This window comes from Sebastes umbrosus, chromosome 21, assembly GCF_015220745.1.
Source record: "Sebastes umbrosus isolate fSebUmb1 chromosome 21, fSebUmb1.pri, whole genome shotgun sequence".
Taxonomy (NCBI): Eukaryota; Metazoa; Chordata; class Actinopteri; order Perciformes; family Sebastidae; genus Sebastes; species Sebastes umbrosus.
This window is the reverse complement of record NC_051289.1, coordinates 11,078,648-11,098,644: the sequence shown is the minus strand read 5'-3', so window position 1 is coordinate 11,098,644 and position 19,997 is coordinate 11,078,648. Positions and strand designations below refer to the sequence as shown.

At 40.4% G+C, this 19,997-nt stretch overlaps 1 protein-coding gene across 2 annotated transcripts; it reads left to right on the top strand.

The window, feature by feature from the left end:
* Positions 1-117: 117 nt before the first annotated feature.
* On the top strand, positions 118-14,920 carry qtrt2 (queuine tRNA-ribosyltransferase accessory subunit 2). 2 transcript variants are annotated; one of them, XM_037757544.1, is made up of 8 exons: positions 118-511; positions 1,018-1,073; positions 3,644-3,720; positions 4,926-5,135; positions 6,062-6,261; positions 9,313-9,464; positions 13,655-13,769; positions 13,897-14,920. In XM_037757544.1, exons 1-8 carry the CDS (start codon positions 294-296, stop codon positions 14,147-14,149), a joined length of 1,281 nt encoding a protein of 426 aa, XP_037613472.1. In that variant the 5' UTR covers positions 118-293; the 3' UTR covers positions 14,150-14,920. The 2 variants fall into 2 exon arrangements, with proteins under 2 accessions (XP_037613472.1, XP_037613471.1); XM_037757543.1 differs by having other exon boundaries at positions 9,313-9,482.
* The last annotated feature ends 5,077 nt before the right edge of the window (positions 14,921-19,997 follow it).

Sequence of the window (19,997 nt, the reverse complement as noted above, 5' to 3'; positions counted from 1 at the left end):
AAAATCCAGTCACTCTACTTATTTAAATTTTGTATAAGGCACTGAAAAGTGAAGCGGTACTATTTGTAGTTTTATTTTATTTTTGGCCAAAATGACGTTTTCCTCGCCGAGCACTCTGATGACGTCATATTTGGTCGACTTGTAGTTCCTGTAACACGTTAAGCAGCTAGGGCTAGTGTAGCAACGTGGCTAACGTTACTTTCACGTGTGTTTTGCTAACTGTTAGCTAACTGGGATCACTGTCATTCAAACTCGTTGTGCTGTAGGTGTTGTGTGCGTTAGTGTAGTATCGTATGGCTGGCAGCAGGATGAAGCTGGAGCTGTCCCGTGTGGTTCAGGGAAGAAGCCGGCTGGGTGTCTTGAAGGAGCTCGGCAGGATGGGACAGCACTCTCTGGAAGTCCCTGGCTGTGTGCTGCACACACACTGTGGCACAGTGCCACATCTCACCCAGGACACACTGCACACCCTGAGCAACCTGCCCTCTGTCACTCAGGTCACCCTGTCCAATATGTAAGCTTAACATCATCATCTGCAGCTGTCAGACTCCACAACCAGCACTGCTCCCAGTACACCACTTACACTTACACACCAAATACTGACAATAACTGCACTATACTGTATAATGACAGAGTGCAATATCATTATCATTATTACTACTAAGGTGTAATTCATACTGTGCAATATTTTCAGGTGGAATTTCATTCATTCTCACTGTGCAATATCATTTTCCACTTGTGCAATTTTGTTAATAGTCTGTTTATTGTCAATACTGTATATACTGCTCCTATTTTATACTTCATTCTATTTAAATGGTTCATATTTTGTTACACTTTGTTTAGATCTTTTTTACTGTGTTAGCTGATGCATCTTGTTTTTTGCACTATCCCCTTTGCTGTTGTACACTGCAAATTACCCCACTGAGGGACTAATAAAGGAATATCTTATCTTATCTTATCATCATCATCATCACACACACTTAACTCTTTCTGAAATCTAACTTCTTTTCCTTTCTCAAGAGCAGAGCACCAGGAAGTGTTGGAGGAGTTTAAGGATGGATTCAGGAAGTTTGCAGGTACTTTTAATCAATCACATTTTTCTTCTTCACTCCTCCCCTCAGTACCACTTATCAGGAGAAGAGCGAAGAGGATAAATCGAAAAAGCATTTATTAGACATACATTATGATGACACCCAGTGTATTCAGACTTATTTAGTGCAGTAGAGTTTGAGTCAACAAGTAAAGGCACTAAACTGAGCAGGCATCTTCAACAGCAGCGTTAAAACCTTTTCTTGTATTGTATGAAATAGTTGGAATTGCTTTAATATGTGTATGTAAAGGCAGTCAACTGCAAAATAGCATGGTCAGGTGTTAGTAATGTGCAGATCTGATACTCTATATTGGATCAGATATTAGAAAAAAATATAGTAGCAGCATATTATGTCATATGCCAACAGTAGCCAGTCGGTGCCGAAATCCTATTTTAAGCAAAGCATACAAACTATACAAATTGTTTATTAAAGGAGCAGTGTGTAACATTTGGTGGCTCTATTTGCAGAAATGGATATTCATAACTATGTTTTCATTAGTGTATAATCACCTGAAACTAAGAATCATTGTGTTTTTGTTAGCTTAGAATGAGCCCTTCATATCTACATAGGGAGCGAGTCCTCTTCACGGAGTCTGCCATGCTGCTCCGCCATGTTTCGTGCTTGTGAAACGGCTGAAATGCACTGCTGCAGAGTGTAAAACTGTGTTACCGGCAGCCACTGTCTGACTTCCGTTGCTCCTAAAGTAGTGTTATTATGGTAAGGATGACCTTTGAGCGAGGCGACCTGCGTTACCACGGTTTTGCACTTGGCGGCTCATGTTACTGCAGTCTTGGAAAGGGAGGAGTGAGTGGAGGGGTACTCGGTTGGTTGCAATCTGCAACCACACCACTAGATGCCACCAAATCCTACACACTGTACCTTGAACAGCTTTTTATGTTGATATTTGAAGTTCCTTCTCAAACTTGAAAAAACAGTCTCACCACATGAATCACCCAGTAACTGTTCTATTCCTTCAGTCTCAACTTTAAAGCCGACATGGATGAGAAGTCTGTAAAGTGTGTGTGATACAATTGAAAGCTCCACAACAGCTACTGATTGGACATTGTGGAGTGTTTTTGTCAACATCTTTTTATGTGTTTAAGAGAGAAAAATACCATTGGGTTGGGATCTGTATCAGCAGATACACACATTACATTCTTAAATTTAAATGATTGTGTTTCTGAACATTTACACATCTTTAAAAAGGTTGAGTTTAAATATCTTTTTTTTAAATTTTCCTTCCCTTTAATGGACTAATGATGGTCTAGGGCTGCAATTAACGATTCATTTCATTGTCGATTAATCTGCCAATTATTTTCATGATTAATCGATTAGTCGTTTTGTTTATAAAATGTCAGAAAATGGTGAAAAATGTCAGTGTTTCCCAAAGCCCAAGATAACGTTCTCAAATGTCTTGATTTGTCTACAACTCATAAATATTCAGTTTACTGTCATAGACAAGTAAAGAAACCAGAAAATATTCACATTTCAGGAGCTGGAATCAGAGAATTTAGACTTTTTTTTTTTTTTTAAATTACTCAAACCGATTAATCAATCATCAAAGTAGTTGGTGGTTAATTTAATAGTTGACAACTAATTGATTAATCGTTGCAGCTCTAGACCGGTCAGTATGTCTCTGCTGTAAAACATGGCCTTTGAACTGTGCTGTGTTTACACCCTGTCCGTCCTTGGACTGAAGAAACACATATGTCTCTCACATTGTCAAAACAACAAGTAAAATCATCTCTATGTCAAAGATTAGGAGGCTGTTGAGGAGGAAAGGGAGTGTTTGTTGAACTATTTTGAATCAACCTTGTGATGTTATTGTTATTAACCCTCTGCATTTGTCATAATTTAAATAGCAACCACATCAGAAGAACCTCTGCCAGGCTCAAAATCCTGTACTGCTGTGACTAGTTGGTGTATTTGATGTAAATGTCATGCATGCATGATGCACAAATTAACTCTGAAGAGCTTGGGGTGTGTGAACATTATTTCCACCGGATAGATTGGAAAGACTGGAACAAATTGCTTCTAAATATACAGTATGTTGAGTTAAATATTGAAAAGCTGATTAGCTCCATGAGCCTGACCAAAAAGTGATGCCGTTCTGAGTAATATTTATAAATGCCCCAGAAGAGTGACCTCATTCAGCTTTGCTGTACAACTGTAGCTGTGGTTCTCTGCCTCAAGCAACCACATTGGAAATTAGAAATGTAATCACTGTAGCGTCACTTGTTGTAAAACAGTCAGGGGATTACTACAGTTCTGTCTCTAAGTCCCTGAAGGGAAGAGCAGTGATTGAATAATTAGAAATAATAACAGCATTTGCTGCTATTAAGCCTTTTGTTTTCTCACCTTTTTGATCTTCTGCTGCAGCTGGGTTTGCTGATAAGCCCACACCTCATTCCTCTCTCCCGACTCGTCACATTAACGTGCAGTAATGAAGCGTCTCACCCCGTCACATCGCGTCTTGCGCGGTCTTTGCTGATTCTAACCCTTTGTCTGATTTTGTTCCCTGTGAGTGATACATATTGATTTTGTGCTTTGTGCAGGTCTTCATGATACTGTGTTGTACTGCTCGCTTCACGACCCGGCGACCTGCTGCCCAACAGGTTACACCACTAACAAGGTGAGGTTAAGCTGCTGCTTAAAGGAATAGATCCACATATTCCCTTTTATGCCTACAGTTAGATAAGATAAGATAAGATAAGATATTTCTTTATTAGTCCCGAAGTGGGGAAATTTGACCAGTGGAGACTACGCCCAACAAATACTCATATAACACACAACCCTTCATTAAAACACACTTTTTTGCTGGTAGGTGGATTTGGTTACCAGGCTAGCTGTGTACTCCAGTTTCACTGCACGTTACATTAACGCACATCTTTTTGGACTATTATCTCTGTACATTGCATATTCTTTTTATTCTTACTACTGTGAACCTTTGCACATCCCTTAGAATATATTTGTGCATATTCCTGCCTAGCTCTTTCCTTTTTCAATAGGAACATAACATTGTAAATATTTTTTACATTTTTAATTTAAAATCTAATTTAGTATTTTTAAATATATATATATATATTTTTTATTTTTTTTATTTAAAATCTAATTTTTAAGTATTTTTTATTGTAATTATATCTCTAAATTTCTTACACCAAAGCAAATTCCTTGTATGTGAAAACCTACTTGGCAATAAAAAGGATTCTGATTTCCAGTCTTTATGCAAAGCTCAGCTGCTGTGAGATTGGTATTGATCTTCTCATTTAAGGCCAAGGACACATGCCGCGTCTTTAACAGCCTGGAAAACGCAAGGCGCGTTTGCCGGACGGCAGGTGCCAACTTTCAAGGACACGGAGGCAGGTTGCGGCTGATGTTGTTAAGTGACCATAACCAGCTAACCGTATCATTGAGGCATACATTCTTAGCATAGGCCAATGGTTCTCATGATTTCTGAGGGTCGCCATGTGGTCATGGAGAAAAAAAATCGAATGCGAACACCAACCTGATTATTCTGGGGTATCGTGACTTGACCGTGACATTGAAAACTTGAAAACCACTGAAGAAAGGAAAGATATCTACCAGCTTGTTCCTCGTCACATAACATGCACGTTCCAAAAGTTGAACTATATTTATGTCACGGAGCAGCAATTTGACAACAATGGATTTGAGGGCGCCAAAAACGTGGCATGTGTCCGGGCTCTAACTCTTAGCAAGAAAACAAATAAAATGCTTTTCCTGAAATGCCAAACTATTTAAAGCGAGTATTATGTCACCAAAGCTTTTGTTTCATCTCAAGCGTCTTTTTTTTTTTACGTTTCTGTGGGTTGTTATTAGACGGTGTCGGTGTGGGGCAGCGGTGGGCGGATAGAGCTGACCGTGGCCAAGTTCATGGCTCTCCAGAAGACCGTGCAGCCAGACTGGTACCAGAGCATGGCCGACGGGGAGACGTGGCAGAACAACACCTCCCGCAAGAGGGTTCGAAAGTCGGTTGATCGAACTCTCGCTCACTTGGATGAGTGTCTGCTGGTTCATCAAAACTCACAGGTACACACACACACACACACACACACACACACACAAAAAGCTGTCAAAACACACACGGCTGTTCTATTACATTTGTAAATCAGTCATGCACGGCACAAGCACACGGGACAAGGATTGATGTTCGGTGTTTTTGTTGTCGCAGGGGGCCGCTGTACAGCTGCGAGATTAGGAGGAATACATTATCAGTAGGTGTGTAGGGGCTCAGCATCAAGCATGAATAATGAAATCAACTGCTCTTCCTTCTTTTAAAAGCAATGAAACTCTACCTCATTTCATGATAGAGAGAACAGAGTGAAGCTTATCCACATCAAGAGGTGCAGGAGATGGTATATAGATATACGCATGACACCTTAACTCAGTTATGCTTCGGAGGAGATAATGTATTTTCAAACTGTATTGCTTTTCGTTGCAGGAACCTGAAAAAAGTGTTTTATATTATGTGTACATTTCACTGCCTGTACTTCTTTGAGGTGGGGTTTTCTGTTTATTTTATTTCCTGGCTAGAAAACCAAATTTTCCTCGGGACAATAAATGTTTAATTATAGAATGATGTTGAACAAAGAGCCAAACAACAGACAGCGTACTGCAGGTAATTCTTGACATCAACATTGTACTGAGTGAGCTGCTTGATTGCTACCGAGCTCCCCCACCTCCCCATCGTCTTTCCTCCTCGTGATGTACAAATTCATGTCGAGTCATCAAAACCTGGATGGGCTCTGGCAAGAATAAAACTAATTTCTTTTTTTTTTGCACTTGAGGAAAACTTCACTTTGTGCCTGCATACCTAATGCACCACGTAGAAAAAGCATATCTGTCAGGCTTCAGTGTACATTTCTCCTCTTTCTCCTTCTATTTCTCGCTCTTTCTATCTTTCAGAGATCTCTTTCTGTCAGCTGTTTAATCACCAAACTGTCTGTCACTGCCAGGAGCTGGAGGGGGTGGAGGTGTTCGGGGTGGTGGAGGGAGGAGACATCCTGGAAGAGAGGGTGCGCTCTGCCACGGAGACAGCCAAGAGGCCAGTTGCCGGTTTCTGCCTGGACGGCCTACAGACGGGCTCCATGGACCAGACCCTGAGGACCCAGCTCATCACTGCTGTGACCAAGGAGCTGCCTGAGGACAAACCCAGGTCAGCTTGTTACTGTGTTTATTGATTACAATTGTAAGGGGACATTTTTTCCCCATTAATCATACACTCTTCTCCAGTGTTTTATTGGAAAGAAGTGACTGTAGACATTAAATCAGCTGTAACCAAACAAAAGGAGGCATAGAGGGTGGGTGGACAAACAGTACCCTCTGCTATTTGTTATTTTGACATTAAATAGACAGAGGCATGCCTTGTAGTTAATCACCAGTTTAGGAACAGCTTGTAGATGCTCTACAGTAAATCCATACAGAAACATTAAAACACCAAAGGGACTACAACTAATGATTTTCATTCACTCATCGATGAATGTGTTGATTGGCACAAAATGTGCATGACCATTTAAAGGGATGTTTTGATATAGATTACTTGTTCAAGTATCCAGTTTAGGGCTGCAACTAATGATTATTTTCATATTGGATTATATTGTTGTTCTAAAACATGGTGAAAATGTCCAAAGTGACGTCTCCAAAAGTCGTGTTTTGCCCAGCGCCTTAATATGTTCAATTTACAATGATATTAAACAGAAAAAGCAGCAAACCCTCATGTTGGAGAAGCTAAAACCAGAGAATGTTGGGAGTTTTTTGCTTGAAAACCAACTTAAATGATTTGTTGTTGATGATACTGGTATCGTAATAAACTAGAAAATCTAAGGAGTCGATTGGTACCAACCATGCTTGTTGGAAAGAAGGTTAAATAACACTCCAAAGTTACGCTAAATTTTGTTGAGGAAAAACTGTCGTGGCCATTTTCAAAGGGGTCCCTTGACCTCTGACCTCAAGATATGTGAATGAAAACTCTGAGATGAACAGAGTGAAAACTGTTTCTTATTAGATAAAACAGATGTTGACAAACTGCATAATTTGCAGTTGAATGAACTGCAATATAAGTAGCAATATATCTAATTGCAATACTACTAAAATGTTTAAAATCGAAGTATCATGATATAACCGTATCATGGGGCCGCTGGTGATTCCCTCCCCTATGAGATACTTTTATTTTATTTTTTACAAATGAGCAAAACGGTTAATCAGTTACCAACTCTGAAATTCATTAATTCTTTGCAACTGATACACAATTTTAATTAATTTGGTTCCTTATCTTTTTAGAAAAAACATTGCAGCAGTGTAGTGTGATTCAGAGACTGAGTGGGCCCAGTTGGTGGGTCCCGCTCATTCAGTTAATTATCCTGCTTGATTGATTACATGTGAAAACCCAGCAGCTCTGCCGTGTCCCCCATGAATGTAATGCTAAAACAGAAACTTTGACAAAAAGATTGTTTAGCTTTGCCAATTACTAATAATCTGACATATATGTGGAGTTGGTTGCCTTCTTCCATTTTACATTTTTAACTGAATTATAGCTGAAAAGATCTTCAGTTACTCGTTTGTCATTTTTCCTGCAAAAACTCCCAATCATTCTCTGTTTTCCAGCTTCTTCGATGTAAGGATTTGCTGCTTCTCTCTGTTTTAAGTCATTACAAATGTAATATCTTTGGGTTTTGGACTGTCAGACAAAACAAGTCATTTTGAAGTCGTCCCCTTGGGCTCCGGAAGCTTGTGTTGACACTTCCCTTTTGTCTGACATTTGATATAAACAACTAATCTCATAATTGTTAAGATAATTGACACATTAATTTAATTAAAATGAGTGTTAGTTATAGCCCTAAATATAAGCTTAGATTAAGAGTTAAGTTATTTTTGCCTATTCTAAAAATGGTGTGTTTGAATCTTTCGACATACTGGGGTCCCTAAACAGTCTTTGAATTGCATAAATTGGGTATCACTGTAAAGCTGAGACTCTTGTGGATCCAATGAGCCCAGTTGTATTCATGTGTGATGAAGTTAATCCCCATAGTAGCCATTTCATTATTTCATAGTGAGAATTTTTAAAAAATGTTTACCTCACTGTATAAAATGACCTGTGATGACCTCTAGGATAATCACAGCCTCATGAGACTTTACAGCCACAAACTAGAGACCCAGAGCATTCAGAGGATGGATGACTTTCCTAGGTAAATTGACAAGAAGGGGGTTTCTGAGCAGTTTCCAGAACAGAAGTGCTCGCCATACAATTGCTGAAAAATGCAATTTGGAAATCTCCAAATGTCAAAAGTCTTTGATACCAAATCACGGCATGGCTTTTTCTTTGGTGTTCCTCAGGGTCTTGGTGTCTTAATGTGGTATTTTGGAAGGATTATTGATCATTATTATCAATTCTCGAGTGGTAAAAAGTTTTTTGCACCAAATCTGTGTAACAAATGGCATCAACCCAAAAATTGCTGCAACAACTTATGGGACATAATAGAGAATGGGAATGGTCATCATATACTTCCATCATAATGTTCTAAACCCTGATATACTTTCACACTTTATTTTAATGAATTAATTAATGTTTATTTCTGATTAATGACTAGAACAACTTGACACACAGTGCTGATCGGCATAACAAATTAATCTTTAGGTTCCCAGCTTGTGACATCTACTGTTGAGCTGCTATCTCCCCCTAAAGACGCCCAGTCCCCCCCTAAAACAGACAAAAATGTGTCCATGTGGGTCTTTAATGGTTAAAAAGAGCCCTAATGTCTCCAACCAAACAATCTCTTTTTAAAGGCCAAACTTTCACTAGACTTTCACTTACTGGTTCTCCAAACTACATGAGCCTGTAGCCTTTCAGAGGCTTTTCACTGGAGACTGTCCTAAATGATGGAGGAGCTCTTGCAGTGGCGCTGAGTTTGAGGGAGAGGAGCGGTGGGATACCGCCTTCCCTGCTGGTAGTTCTGGCTGTTAGGAGGTGCTGCTTCCTACTGGAAAGTGTAGTGGAGTCATTACTCATTATCAAATGCTAAATTGGGCTTGACCTTGACGCCTGCAGGGCAGAGAGTCAGAGGGAGCCAGCTAACTGGAAGCCAATGAAGAGCCCAAACACACAAGGGCGCACATGTTGTTAGAGGGTAATATGTTGCAGATGCATTAATGTTTATGATTTATGGATTTTTTAATTCACTGTGTTCTGCTGTTTGTATGTGACTCTCAGACTGCTGCAGGGTGTAGGACGACCTGATGAGGTGCTGGCGTGCGTGGAGGCCGGTGTGGACCTATTCGAGAGTTTCTTCCCCTTCCAGGTGACGGAGCGCGGCTGTGCTCTTTGCTTCAGCTTCGACGTCTCCCCGGACCCGGAGCACGCAGGTAGAGCGCCCCCTGCAGGTGTGGTGAATAGAAATGGTCTTTTTAACAACTTTTTGTTTTCATCATTTAGAGAGTAAATCAATATCTCCGACAAAGATTAACCAAAGTAATGAAAGAGAGTCTAACTTAATTGGCAGCTGCGGTGCGCTGATAGATATTGATCTAGTGACAGCCTATTTTATTGTTAATGATTTAACTTTTATTCTCTTTCTCATGTACTTCACTCAAGCTTCATTTTGATGTTGTAACATGAATCAAACATCAGCAGATGAAGCTTGTTAACTTTCAGCTGCTCTAACATTCCCATTCAAGTTACATCAACCACCTCCGCTTTATGGTTTCCCATTACAAATGCATTGTTTCATACTCTGCACGCCCTTCTTGTTCTTCTCAGGCAGTAACTTATATAACTCGTCACTGCGTTTTTAGACGTTAGCAAACATTAAACATTTAGCATTTAAATGAAAAGCACACAGAGGTTTAATTCCAAATTTAAGAGGGAACAAGTCTGCTTTTGTCGATCCAAATGACATTTCGGGGTAAAACAACCTTGCCCAAAGCCACAAAATGACTTTTTTAAAGTGTGATGAAGGAAATTACCCCAAACAGATTTAAAACACTGGCGTTTTATTCAAGAGCTTGCAATATATGCCTAGAGCAAACTGACATGTCACAATGTAATTTGGGAGCTTGGGTAGGGGGTCTCTCTCTCTCGCTAGATGTGTATTTGGGTTAGAGTGAAACATAAATGAAATGGGATTGTGGTGGAGAATATGATTTCTCTCACCATGATAGTTTACTCAGCATCATTTCTGTGCATAAAAGAGATGCGGAAAAAGCAATGAAGCCATATTTCTTGTTGTAAATTTGCAGAGATGTCATGAACAGAGAAGTGTGGATGTCAGAAGGGGCACCACTTTGATGTTTTTAAAGGTACAGAGTAGGGCTGAATGATTTTGCATTCAAACCGACATCGCGATTTAATAGAATGCAAATTTCGAATCATTCATCATCATTCAAGCTGCAATAAAAAAAAAAATGCTACACAATCTAACTTACCAGAACTCTGCCCTACATTACACAAGACATATGCGAACGGGAGTGGAAGAAAACAACTTTCATATTTATTTTTCATATAGTAATGTTCACACAAGGCCTGTTCTTCTGCACTTTTTCGTTGTTATTTTTTCAGATTTTATTTGAGTGAAGCCATGATGATTATATGACGTGATCACTGAACTTGAAGTTATCAATATTCTACTGTGATTTTTACAATTTAATAGCTAAAGCTATCAATTCATGCATCATATAATCTCAATTTATCATAATAAGTAGGCCTGGCCTACATGAAAGAGCAGTTTGACTGAACCCAGTGTTGTATTGGTCACACAATAGAATGATTTATTGCTTTTATATAGTGAATAATACCAAAGATAAGGAAGTTAAGAAAAGAAATCACATATCAATCGCATTATTGGTCATAAAGAATTGCAATTCCATTATTTTCCCATATTGTTCAGCCCTAGTACAGACAGGATTAAAGATGCCCGATAATGAGCCGAGCAGGCTGTGATGTTGGGTTGAAGTAGCTTACAGATGTTCCCGGTTCCTATACAAATGTAAAGGACCATACATCTCACAGCGTAGAGGCTGCACAGAGAGTTTTCTGTAATTACACCATCTTTAACCAGCCTGTAATGGTTCAGTGTACAGACCTTGAACAGCGTCTTCAGTAAATGAACAACCCTTCATCTAATTTCAATTAGGTGAGAACAAGAGGCGGTTTGAGCCGGTTTTCACTTAATGAATAGGAAAGAAGTGTGGCATGCACTTCATGTGGTATGCATGTGGTAGTCGTGTTTCCCTACAGATGAGGGATTTATTTTACATCAAAATCAGAGATGGATCTGATGGCTATTGAAGTTATGTGTTTCTTTGTTTGTGTGTAGTGCCTGGTGTGTATTTTATAGCCCCAGGTCAGTTGAGGTAATTGGGTAGAAAGAAATTCAACTGGTGAAATGAAATCAATGGTGCATCCCATAGGCGCTCCAGTAAGGTAACAATTAAGTGCGAGCCCATCGTACTGATTGCTGTCCCAAGTGAAAAGCTAAAGAAGTGTTATGACAAGAGCCGTGGGAAATGAACCGACTCGGCCGGCTGACGACTTTGTGCTTCATTAAAAAGCTATGTGTAACTCGTCTGACAGACGGAGTAAGGTTCGGTATCCGGCAGCATCTAGTGTCAGACAGCACTAATCGATTCTGCACAGGGAGCGTAATGGAGTTCAGTGGGGGTGAGAGCGGTGATGGTGTCAAACCTGAGGAGAAATTTGAATTCCCTTCTCAGCCAATTACAATACCCCGTAAGGGCAACTTCCCAGTTAAGACCCTTTTTGACACGGCAGACCATGTGCTGTTTCACCCCCTCCCTCCCCTCTCGAAGTTTTCCTCTTTGTCTTTAGAACTTTATGTTTCCATCATCTAGTCTTACTTTTCTTCCTTTACTGCACTTCCTCCAGCTATTCTGCCCTAAAAAGCCAAAACGCTGTAACTGAGGGGCATATTTGGTCAAAATTGAGTTAAGACCAGAATCGTTTTACCGTGATATAAACCGTCAGTTCTGAAAAGTGAAGTCAATGCGGAAGTGTCTTAAATGTTTGTTCTTTCTAACAGCCAGCAGGGGGCGACTCCTCTGGTTGCAAAAAGAAGTCTGATTGTATAGAAGTCTATGAGAAAATGAGCCTACTTCTCTCCTGATTTATTACCTCAGTAAACATTGTAAACATGAGTTTATGGTCTCAGTCGCTAGTTTCAAGTCTTCTTCAATACAGCATGATGTTCATTTAGTAAATTATGGTCCCGTTTAGAGTCAAATAGACCATAAAGCAGGCTATACTTTAGGGCGTGGCTACCTTGGGATTAACAGGTCGCAACCACGGCGTTGTTCGGTCTGGGATTTAAGCGTGATTCATCTTACAACTTAACCCTTTCGCAGTGTGTTTTCAGCTCACGAAAGTTAATTTTTTTACATTTTGGTCGCCTGAAAATGTCTTATTCAGCGTTTGGTTGTACGTAGCTCCACCCTCTCGAGTCACTTCTGGTTGCAAAAAACCTTTGTCAGAGCGACTCCCGACATGGCTCAGTAAATGTGTTTTGTGCACTGCTTGTTTGATGTTGAGCCCTATCAAAGGAGAATTTCTGTTGCTTTGTGACTGACAATAAAGTTTATCTATCTATCTATCTATCCATCTATCAGACCATCCACCTTTTTTAAAATGACATATTTAAATGTATTTAATTAAAGATTAATTAAGCTAGCTCGTTTGTTCAAACCGAAAAGAAATATGAAGAACACATTTTATTTGTGGGTGTGTTTTCTCCGCAGCCTTTCAGATGTCTAAACATCAACTGCAGCATCCACGATGTATGCATGCATAAAATTAAGGTTTACAGCTATCCGCTTCACAGTTTGTTTTAAGTAGCCTGTTTCTGTATTTACCACTCTCTGCCTTTGTAAAGCAGAATTGCTCCTCCGCGCAAATTACTTCTCCCTCCTTTACATCTTGTTAGCTTTGGTCAAGCTTCATTTTGTCCCTTTCATTCTCCTATCACCCCCTCCTTAAGCTAATTTCCTTTTTATGCTTTGTTTGTCCACTTTGTTGCTCTCTGCTTCACCCATTTCAGTTTGCGCTAAACCCATTTTGCTCTATTGTTGCTTTTTAATCTCCGCCGTTAATCATATGCATTGCTATGGACCGCTTTTCTTCCTTTTTCTCTTCCCCTCCTCCCTGTTGTTTTCATCTTTCCTCTTTACATCCCTTGTGTCTGTAACTGCATTGTACCCTCCTGTGAACAACAACAGCCCTCTTGATAAAACACGGCTCTTCATCAGCTCTGGTTACTTTTCCATTCTCATTAAATTGAAGTGAAGTCACCTTGCAGAGAACACCCATCTGTAGGAGACAGACTTTGGTTGTCAGAACATAGCCAGTAATTATATTATAATAGCAGAGAGAATATAGGACACAGCAGTGTTTAAAAAGGGGTCAAGCTCCAGTATGTGTTCCCATTTTATTTTCGCCGCCGGGCTTTCTGTACGTAGGGATGTATTTTCTGCTAAATGAGGAGGTTATGGTGGGAATAGTTTGTGGTGTGCTGGGATTAATGCGTTGCATGTATTATGCTTTGCAGTGTTGGAGCTGAATGAAGAAAGGGACACAGCAGGGGAGACGCAACAGAATGGAGATTTTAATCCTGATGATCAAACGCAGATGACATCCTTTGAGATCAATCTCAAAGACAAGAGGTTTGTGTGCAGCTATAATAAAAACCCCAACAGGTTTCATGAGAAGCAAAGCTTGCAGAATCAAGAACACTTGATTTACATTGAGAGTGCCTGTACTAACTTAAACTTTCCTTGAACTCCCATCTAGATACCAGGACGACTTCAGGCCCCTGGTGGAGGGGTGTGGCTGCTACTGTTGTAAGAACCACCAGAGGGCGTACCTGCACCACCTGCTGGTGACCAATGAGCTGCTGGCTGGAGTCCTGCTCATGATCCACAACACAGCCCACTATCATGCCTTCTTCGGCGCCCTGAGAGGAGCTCTGGCCAGCGATAAACTGGACCTCCTAAAGAGACGGGTACTTAGGGAGAGAGGTGGGCAGACAGACAGACAGGACTAAGACTGATAAATCAGAATGATAGGAGAGTGATTGATCCTGCTTTTCCTCTAAAGGATCACTGGACTGACTTGGCCTGACGCAATCAAAGCTCTGTCTTACTACTGCAGGGATCTTGAGACCCGCCATATGTCACTAGTGTCATGTCTCAGAAGCACATTTAAAAGAGGAGGATGAAAAGACAACAAAGCGTGTAAAGACAACCATTTGATGTGTGTCCCTGGGGTTTGTGTCCCGGTTTCACACCAGGCTGGGACTGCTCCCTTAGGCTTGTCTATTGATCTGAGTAGATAGCCAGGAGAAGTCAGGGTTAGGTGGCTGAAGAGGGAAATGAGATGGATAGGAGGTCGAGAGGAATTAACATAAACAGAGAAGGTGTGGATGGATGGTGGTGTGCTATCGACTATGACTGAATCCTCGTGCGCCTTCTGTTGTGGTCTGATTAGGTCAGCAGATGACCAATATCCTCTGCACTCATTGACATAGCAGCATAGACCAGTTATTAGAGGGGTGTACAAATGACCAAAATAGATTCCACTTTCTCTTGTTATTCATTAAAACGATTTCCTTGAGGCTTTTTGTCATTTCACACTTTATTGATCTGTTGTCATCAAGTATTTGTCGTGTGTTCTTGTGCTCCATGAATATTTTTAATGTTTCAGTTGGATGAGCTTTCGCATGTAGATTGAATTCATATCATTGTCAAACCCACTGACTAACCAGCATGTACGATGATGAAGTTGTGTGTCACATTAAAAAACACGCCGCTCTCAACATGCAGATGTGACAGTTGTTGTCTCTCGTGGGTTTCAGGGAGGTTAACTGAAGGTTCGAGCTGACAGCTCCACTGTTTCCCGCTGCTGGGAAAGGATAAAGATCAGGGAAAGATATAGGTCTCTGCTGCCTCACATGCAGTGATGGAGGAAGGCTTTTTGAAGGTGAGGAGATATAATTGACTGCCAGACCGTGCGGATGTCTTTGGGGGACAGGGGGGCAGACTCAGAGAGGAGAGAGTGTGACAGATTTAGGGAACAGCAATGAGGATTGTTGTCGCACTTGTGGGTTACCTTAACCGCATATATAGAGCTAGGCTGGAGGATTTGCTGTCATCAATAGGTGGACGCTGCTTTGCATAAATACTTGGGAAAGTATAAAAATGGGTTGGGAAAGATGGAAGTCTATTAATGCCTGTGGGGGAAATAGGTGAAAGCTTAAACAAGCAGTAACCTCGAGATGTTTATTTTAAGGTTTAAGTGGATGGCAGTAGACACAAGCTGGTGCGGAGAAGGTTGTAAAGTCAATCCCCCAGATTAGCCAGTAAAAATAGAAGTAATGATTTTCCTCCTTTCCCTGGATAACTGCTGTTGGTATTTTACTCAGAAACCCTCTCAGTGGAGGTGTTCAGCAGCTTACAAAAATAATCATTCCTTGTGTGATGTGTATCTGATGTATAAATATAAAACGTATAAAAGCGTGCTCAGTAAATCTACCCTTGGTAGATAATTAGGCCCCTTTGAAGCTGTTCTTAATGAAGGTTGAGTGAAATTGCTCCTAATAAGTCTTGATAACCAGATTTCCAAGTGATTATTCATTTTGATATATATTTGTCAAGCTTGTGACCTTCAACTGTAAGATAAATTGGAACATAAGTGATCGCAATAATGATGAGATACAGCACAATGAATTACCGGTAGAATATAAATAAGCATCTAACAGCTGTGTGTTAAGGAGGTGAATAAGAGTGTGAGAAGGTGAACAATATGTGCCTTTAGAGCACGTAAGAGCTCATAAGGTTTATGTTAACAGATCCACAATAGATTGGACTATCATCTACAGAATGCACACATGCAAAGTATTAATGTAGGATACTTATAGGAACAAATATGCTAATTCGTTCTCTTAAGAAACTATTCTGTTCAGGTTAGTTTGCTCCTTCCACCTCACACGTGACATTATTTTTAACTATGCTGAGTCAAGAAAATAACCTCTTAGATTTAATACATCAACATAACATAGTATAGTATAAACTCTATTATTTCAAAGTCATAGTGGGAATTAATTTCCATAAATGCACTTGTACTGTTATGTTAGATAAACTTAAAGCAGGATTAATTGCTTTTTTTGGCAGCTTAGGCGCAGTGGGACAATCTGTAGGCAAAACATTCACATAATCACTTTTTCTTAATAGTTGATGCGGCGAATGTGTGAGAAAACTATATTATTATTCACATGGACTCGTGTTTCTGGTCACCTGGCAAATGTAAGTCCAATATTCACTCTCCTTTTAGTTCTGTTTTAGGTTTCCACCAACTCTTGAGGGAAGTATTTGTCTCTTTAGCTTTAGATATCATCTTCAACGCGACACTCGCTGAATCCTTTCATCGGCAACTAAACAGAGGAACGTCAATTGTACGGCGTAGTGTATGGAATAGTTTTGCAGGCTGATAGTTTTATTTAAAATCTGGGTCGAGCAAATAAAAAAATTGTGGCCGCTATTTGGTAGCTTGGCGGGTTTGTGCAGGATGTCCCGTGTCGCGCCAGTGACAATTCTCTCTGACCAATCGGTGTTTTGGTTTTAGTATCGGCTCATCTCTCTTGGAACCTTGACCAAAGTGGTACCAGGTACTATTCACAATGTTTGCTAATGGATTAACCAAAAATGAGTGAGTCAAGTCCAGTTAGAGCCATGACGTACTATGCAGTGGAAATGCGGCATATGTTCACCAGCTAGTCACTAACTGCTGAGCAGGTAGTTTATCGTGAGTTTATCAGAGCTTTTTCACTGATAAAAGCTGCCTGCTGCAGCTGAAAATGACACTATGAGATGAGAGGGAACCAAAACAATAAAGTTGTGGGCCATAAAAGCAAAAAAAAATTAACAGAAAGGCACTAAAACGCTCCGTAGAGCTGAAAAGAACTGCAGTGTGATAATAAGAAATATATATATATATATATTTATTAGTGCAGCTTTAAACTGGCAGTGCTGCACAAGACACTAATTACAGAGACTGAAGTTTTCAATATTATGCATAGCTACCAACTTTATGTCCAGTTTACATCTTTATTGTGGGGATTAAGCTCCATAATGTATTTACATTGCTGGATAAACTGAAAGCAAAGTTTATTCTTAATACCACTTAAGACTTAAGTCTAATTTCCATCTAGGAGTTTAACATTTTGAGACCTGATGGTTATTCTCATGCTCCTTCTTTGTGTCTGTTTCTCAGCTGCACTGAGCGACATTGGGGGAGCTCTGAATGACAGTCAGCAGGTGGTCCTCATCGCTCATTTCAACCAATTATACAGACGGAGAGTGCCATTCAGGCTTGATCACTACAAGTTTCTTTTCTGTCTCTCCACTCTTCTGAACAAGTTCGCCGTGTGAGCCGAGCCCCACATTTATCCCACATTTCACACGGCAGCCGGATTGTTATCTGCTGTCGTGGCAGCACACCATGTAAAAGGATGAGATCAGCTGTTCTCCCAAGACAACGGAAAGTCTCATAAAGCCAGCGGTGTGAAGTGCAGTGGGTGTTATCGTGGAGGAAATGATAGCCAGAGAAGGGTTTTATCAGTGAGGGATTGTGTTGTCAGAGCAGCAGAGCATCCAGACTCTTTACAGAAGTGAGAAAGTGCCAGTGGGCTATTTGTCACTTTGAGAGGCAAGTGAACAGTTTTGATGCGTCGGAAGCTTAAATCATTGATTTGAAAAAGTGCCACAGCCATGAATGGATTACTCAACAGGCCTACTGGGCAGAGGCCTGGGGGTCACCTGACCCCTTGGATAGCTTCTGTTTATGATTAGCATTTTGTTGTCAGTGACTATAAAGAAACACAAAAATGACTACAAAGAGACACAAGAGAGATGGAAAATTATAACAGAGATCCAAAATGACGACAAAGAGACAGAAAATAACTACAAAGAGATGGAAAAAACAACCACAAAGAGATGCAAAACCAACAAAACTCCAAAAAAAAACTGAAAAACAACTACAATGAGATGCAAAATGACCACACAGAGACACAAAACAATGACAAAGAGACACAAAACAACCACAAAGAGACAAAAAAGACCACAAAGAGGCACCAAAAACAAAAACCACTACACAGTGTCTACAAAACTACAGAGACACACAACAACCACAAAGAGAGGAAACTGACAGACTGACAGGACGGGCCCCTCTACATGTCTGTGCCCAGAGGCCTGTTGTCTCATAATCCGTCCGAGGCCGCAGCTCGCTCTTCATGGCAATGACAATCAGAATACCACAAACCGGTACGGTGTCGACTCCCCTCGCTCCTGACACTCTCCTCTGTCCCCATGGTAACCCTTGACCACCAGCGAGGAGCAGCAGCCGTGATTTCTGCCACTCTGCTGACTGTGAATGATTGCTCACTGAACAGGAGGCCAAATGCCTTATTACCTCCCTGATGTATTTCCGGATTCATTTATTCACATAAATCAACCAGCTGACAATGTTCTAAATCAGCGGGGACCTACTCGATCCGTCGGACGCCCTGAGTGAATATTTCATCAGGGCTCTGACTCTGCACGTCATACTGCATAAGCGTAGGTTAACATACTCTGAAATGTAGAGAAGGTCATGATACATTAATGCTACACACTTATTGGTTAACATCCCTCGTGACCCTCTGTCCAAGTGTCATGTGTAAATTTAATGGGATGTGATATGAAACCAGTAAAGGCAGTATATATTGCTCCTTTTGTGAATGTGCACAGAATAAATCTGTTTTCTGGGTTGGTGCACGTCTATAACTGGTTTATCTTGTACTCACACACACAGCATTATAGTGTTTGGATGACATTTACAACACTGTGTGCAGGCTTTTCCTGAATATCATGCTCCATTGTTGTGATCCATGCATGATTGTTTGTTTTCGTAGGTTCACCAGAATGACACCACATTTTTCTTTTTCTGGTATCAGTATGCTCACTGCAAAGCCAGGTGTGTTTTGTGTATTTCTGTACGCACCAGATGTGCATGTGAGTTGGTGAGAGTAGATGCAATCCAAAAGTTCCTCAAAACTTTGTTGAACATTTGCAAGCGATGGTGTTTTGTGGGTAGGTGAACGAGGCTGTGTGTGAATCGTGGCTGCAGTGTAGTTTTGTGCTAATCCCATCACATATTTAGACTAGGTGTAGAATAGCAAATAAATTCAATAAATGGAAAAGGAGGAAGTATACATTGGATTATAGCTCCTGATCAGTATTGGACTGAAACAGGAAATGTTTCGAGCCTATCGGGTAGTGGGTGTATTGACGTCAACATACACTCAATATACATAATCAAACATGTAATTGTTGCATAAACAGAACATAGCAGAGACCGCAGATCATGTAGAAACTATTTAAATATATTTAAAAAGAAGAGGGGTGCAATAATCTGGGGCCATATTCCAATTTTTGCAAGCCCGTGCGCTAGGGCTCCATCTAACAATATTTTATTACACCGCTTTGTTGAATACTTGATTCTGATTGGTCAATTACGGCATTCTACGGCCTGTTATTTCTTTATAGCAGACCGCTGCTATGTATGACAGACCGTTACTATGGACGCAGTTCTGATCTCGGACTCTGGGGGACCATTTTTGTGTCAAATTATTGATTTCTTAAGTTAGTAGCCGTGTAATAAACTGGATGATGTACAGCAAGCGGGTCATCTTAAGGGCGATGCAAGACCTGCATCACCCTGTCAGGGTTTATTTCACAACAATGATCCGCTTACTTAATTATCGATTCATCTGCTGATTATTTTCTTGATTAATTGTTTAGTGTATAACAAGAGTCTAACAAGCAGCACTAAATACAAAGTACAGCTGAGGCTGAAGT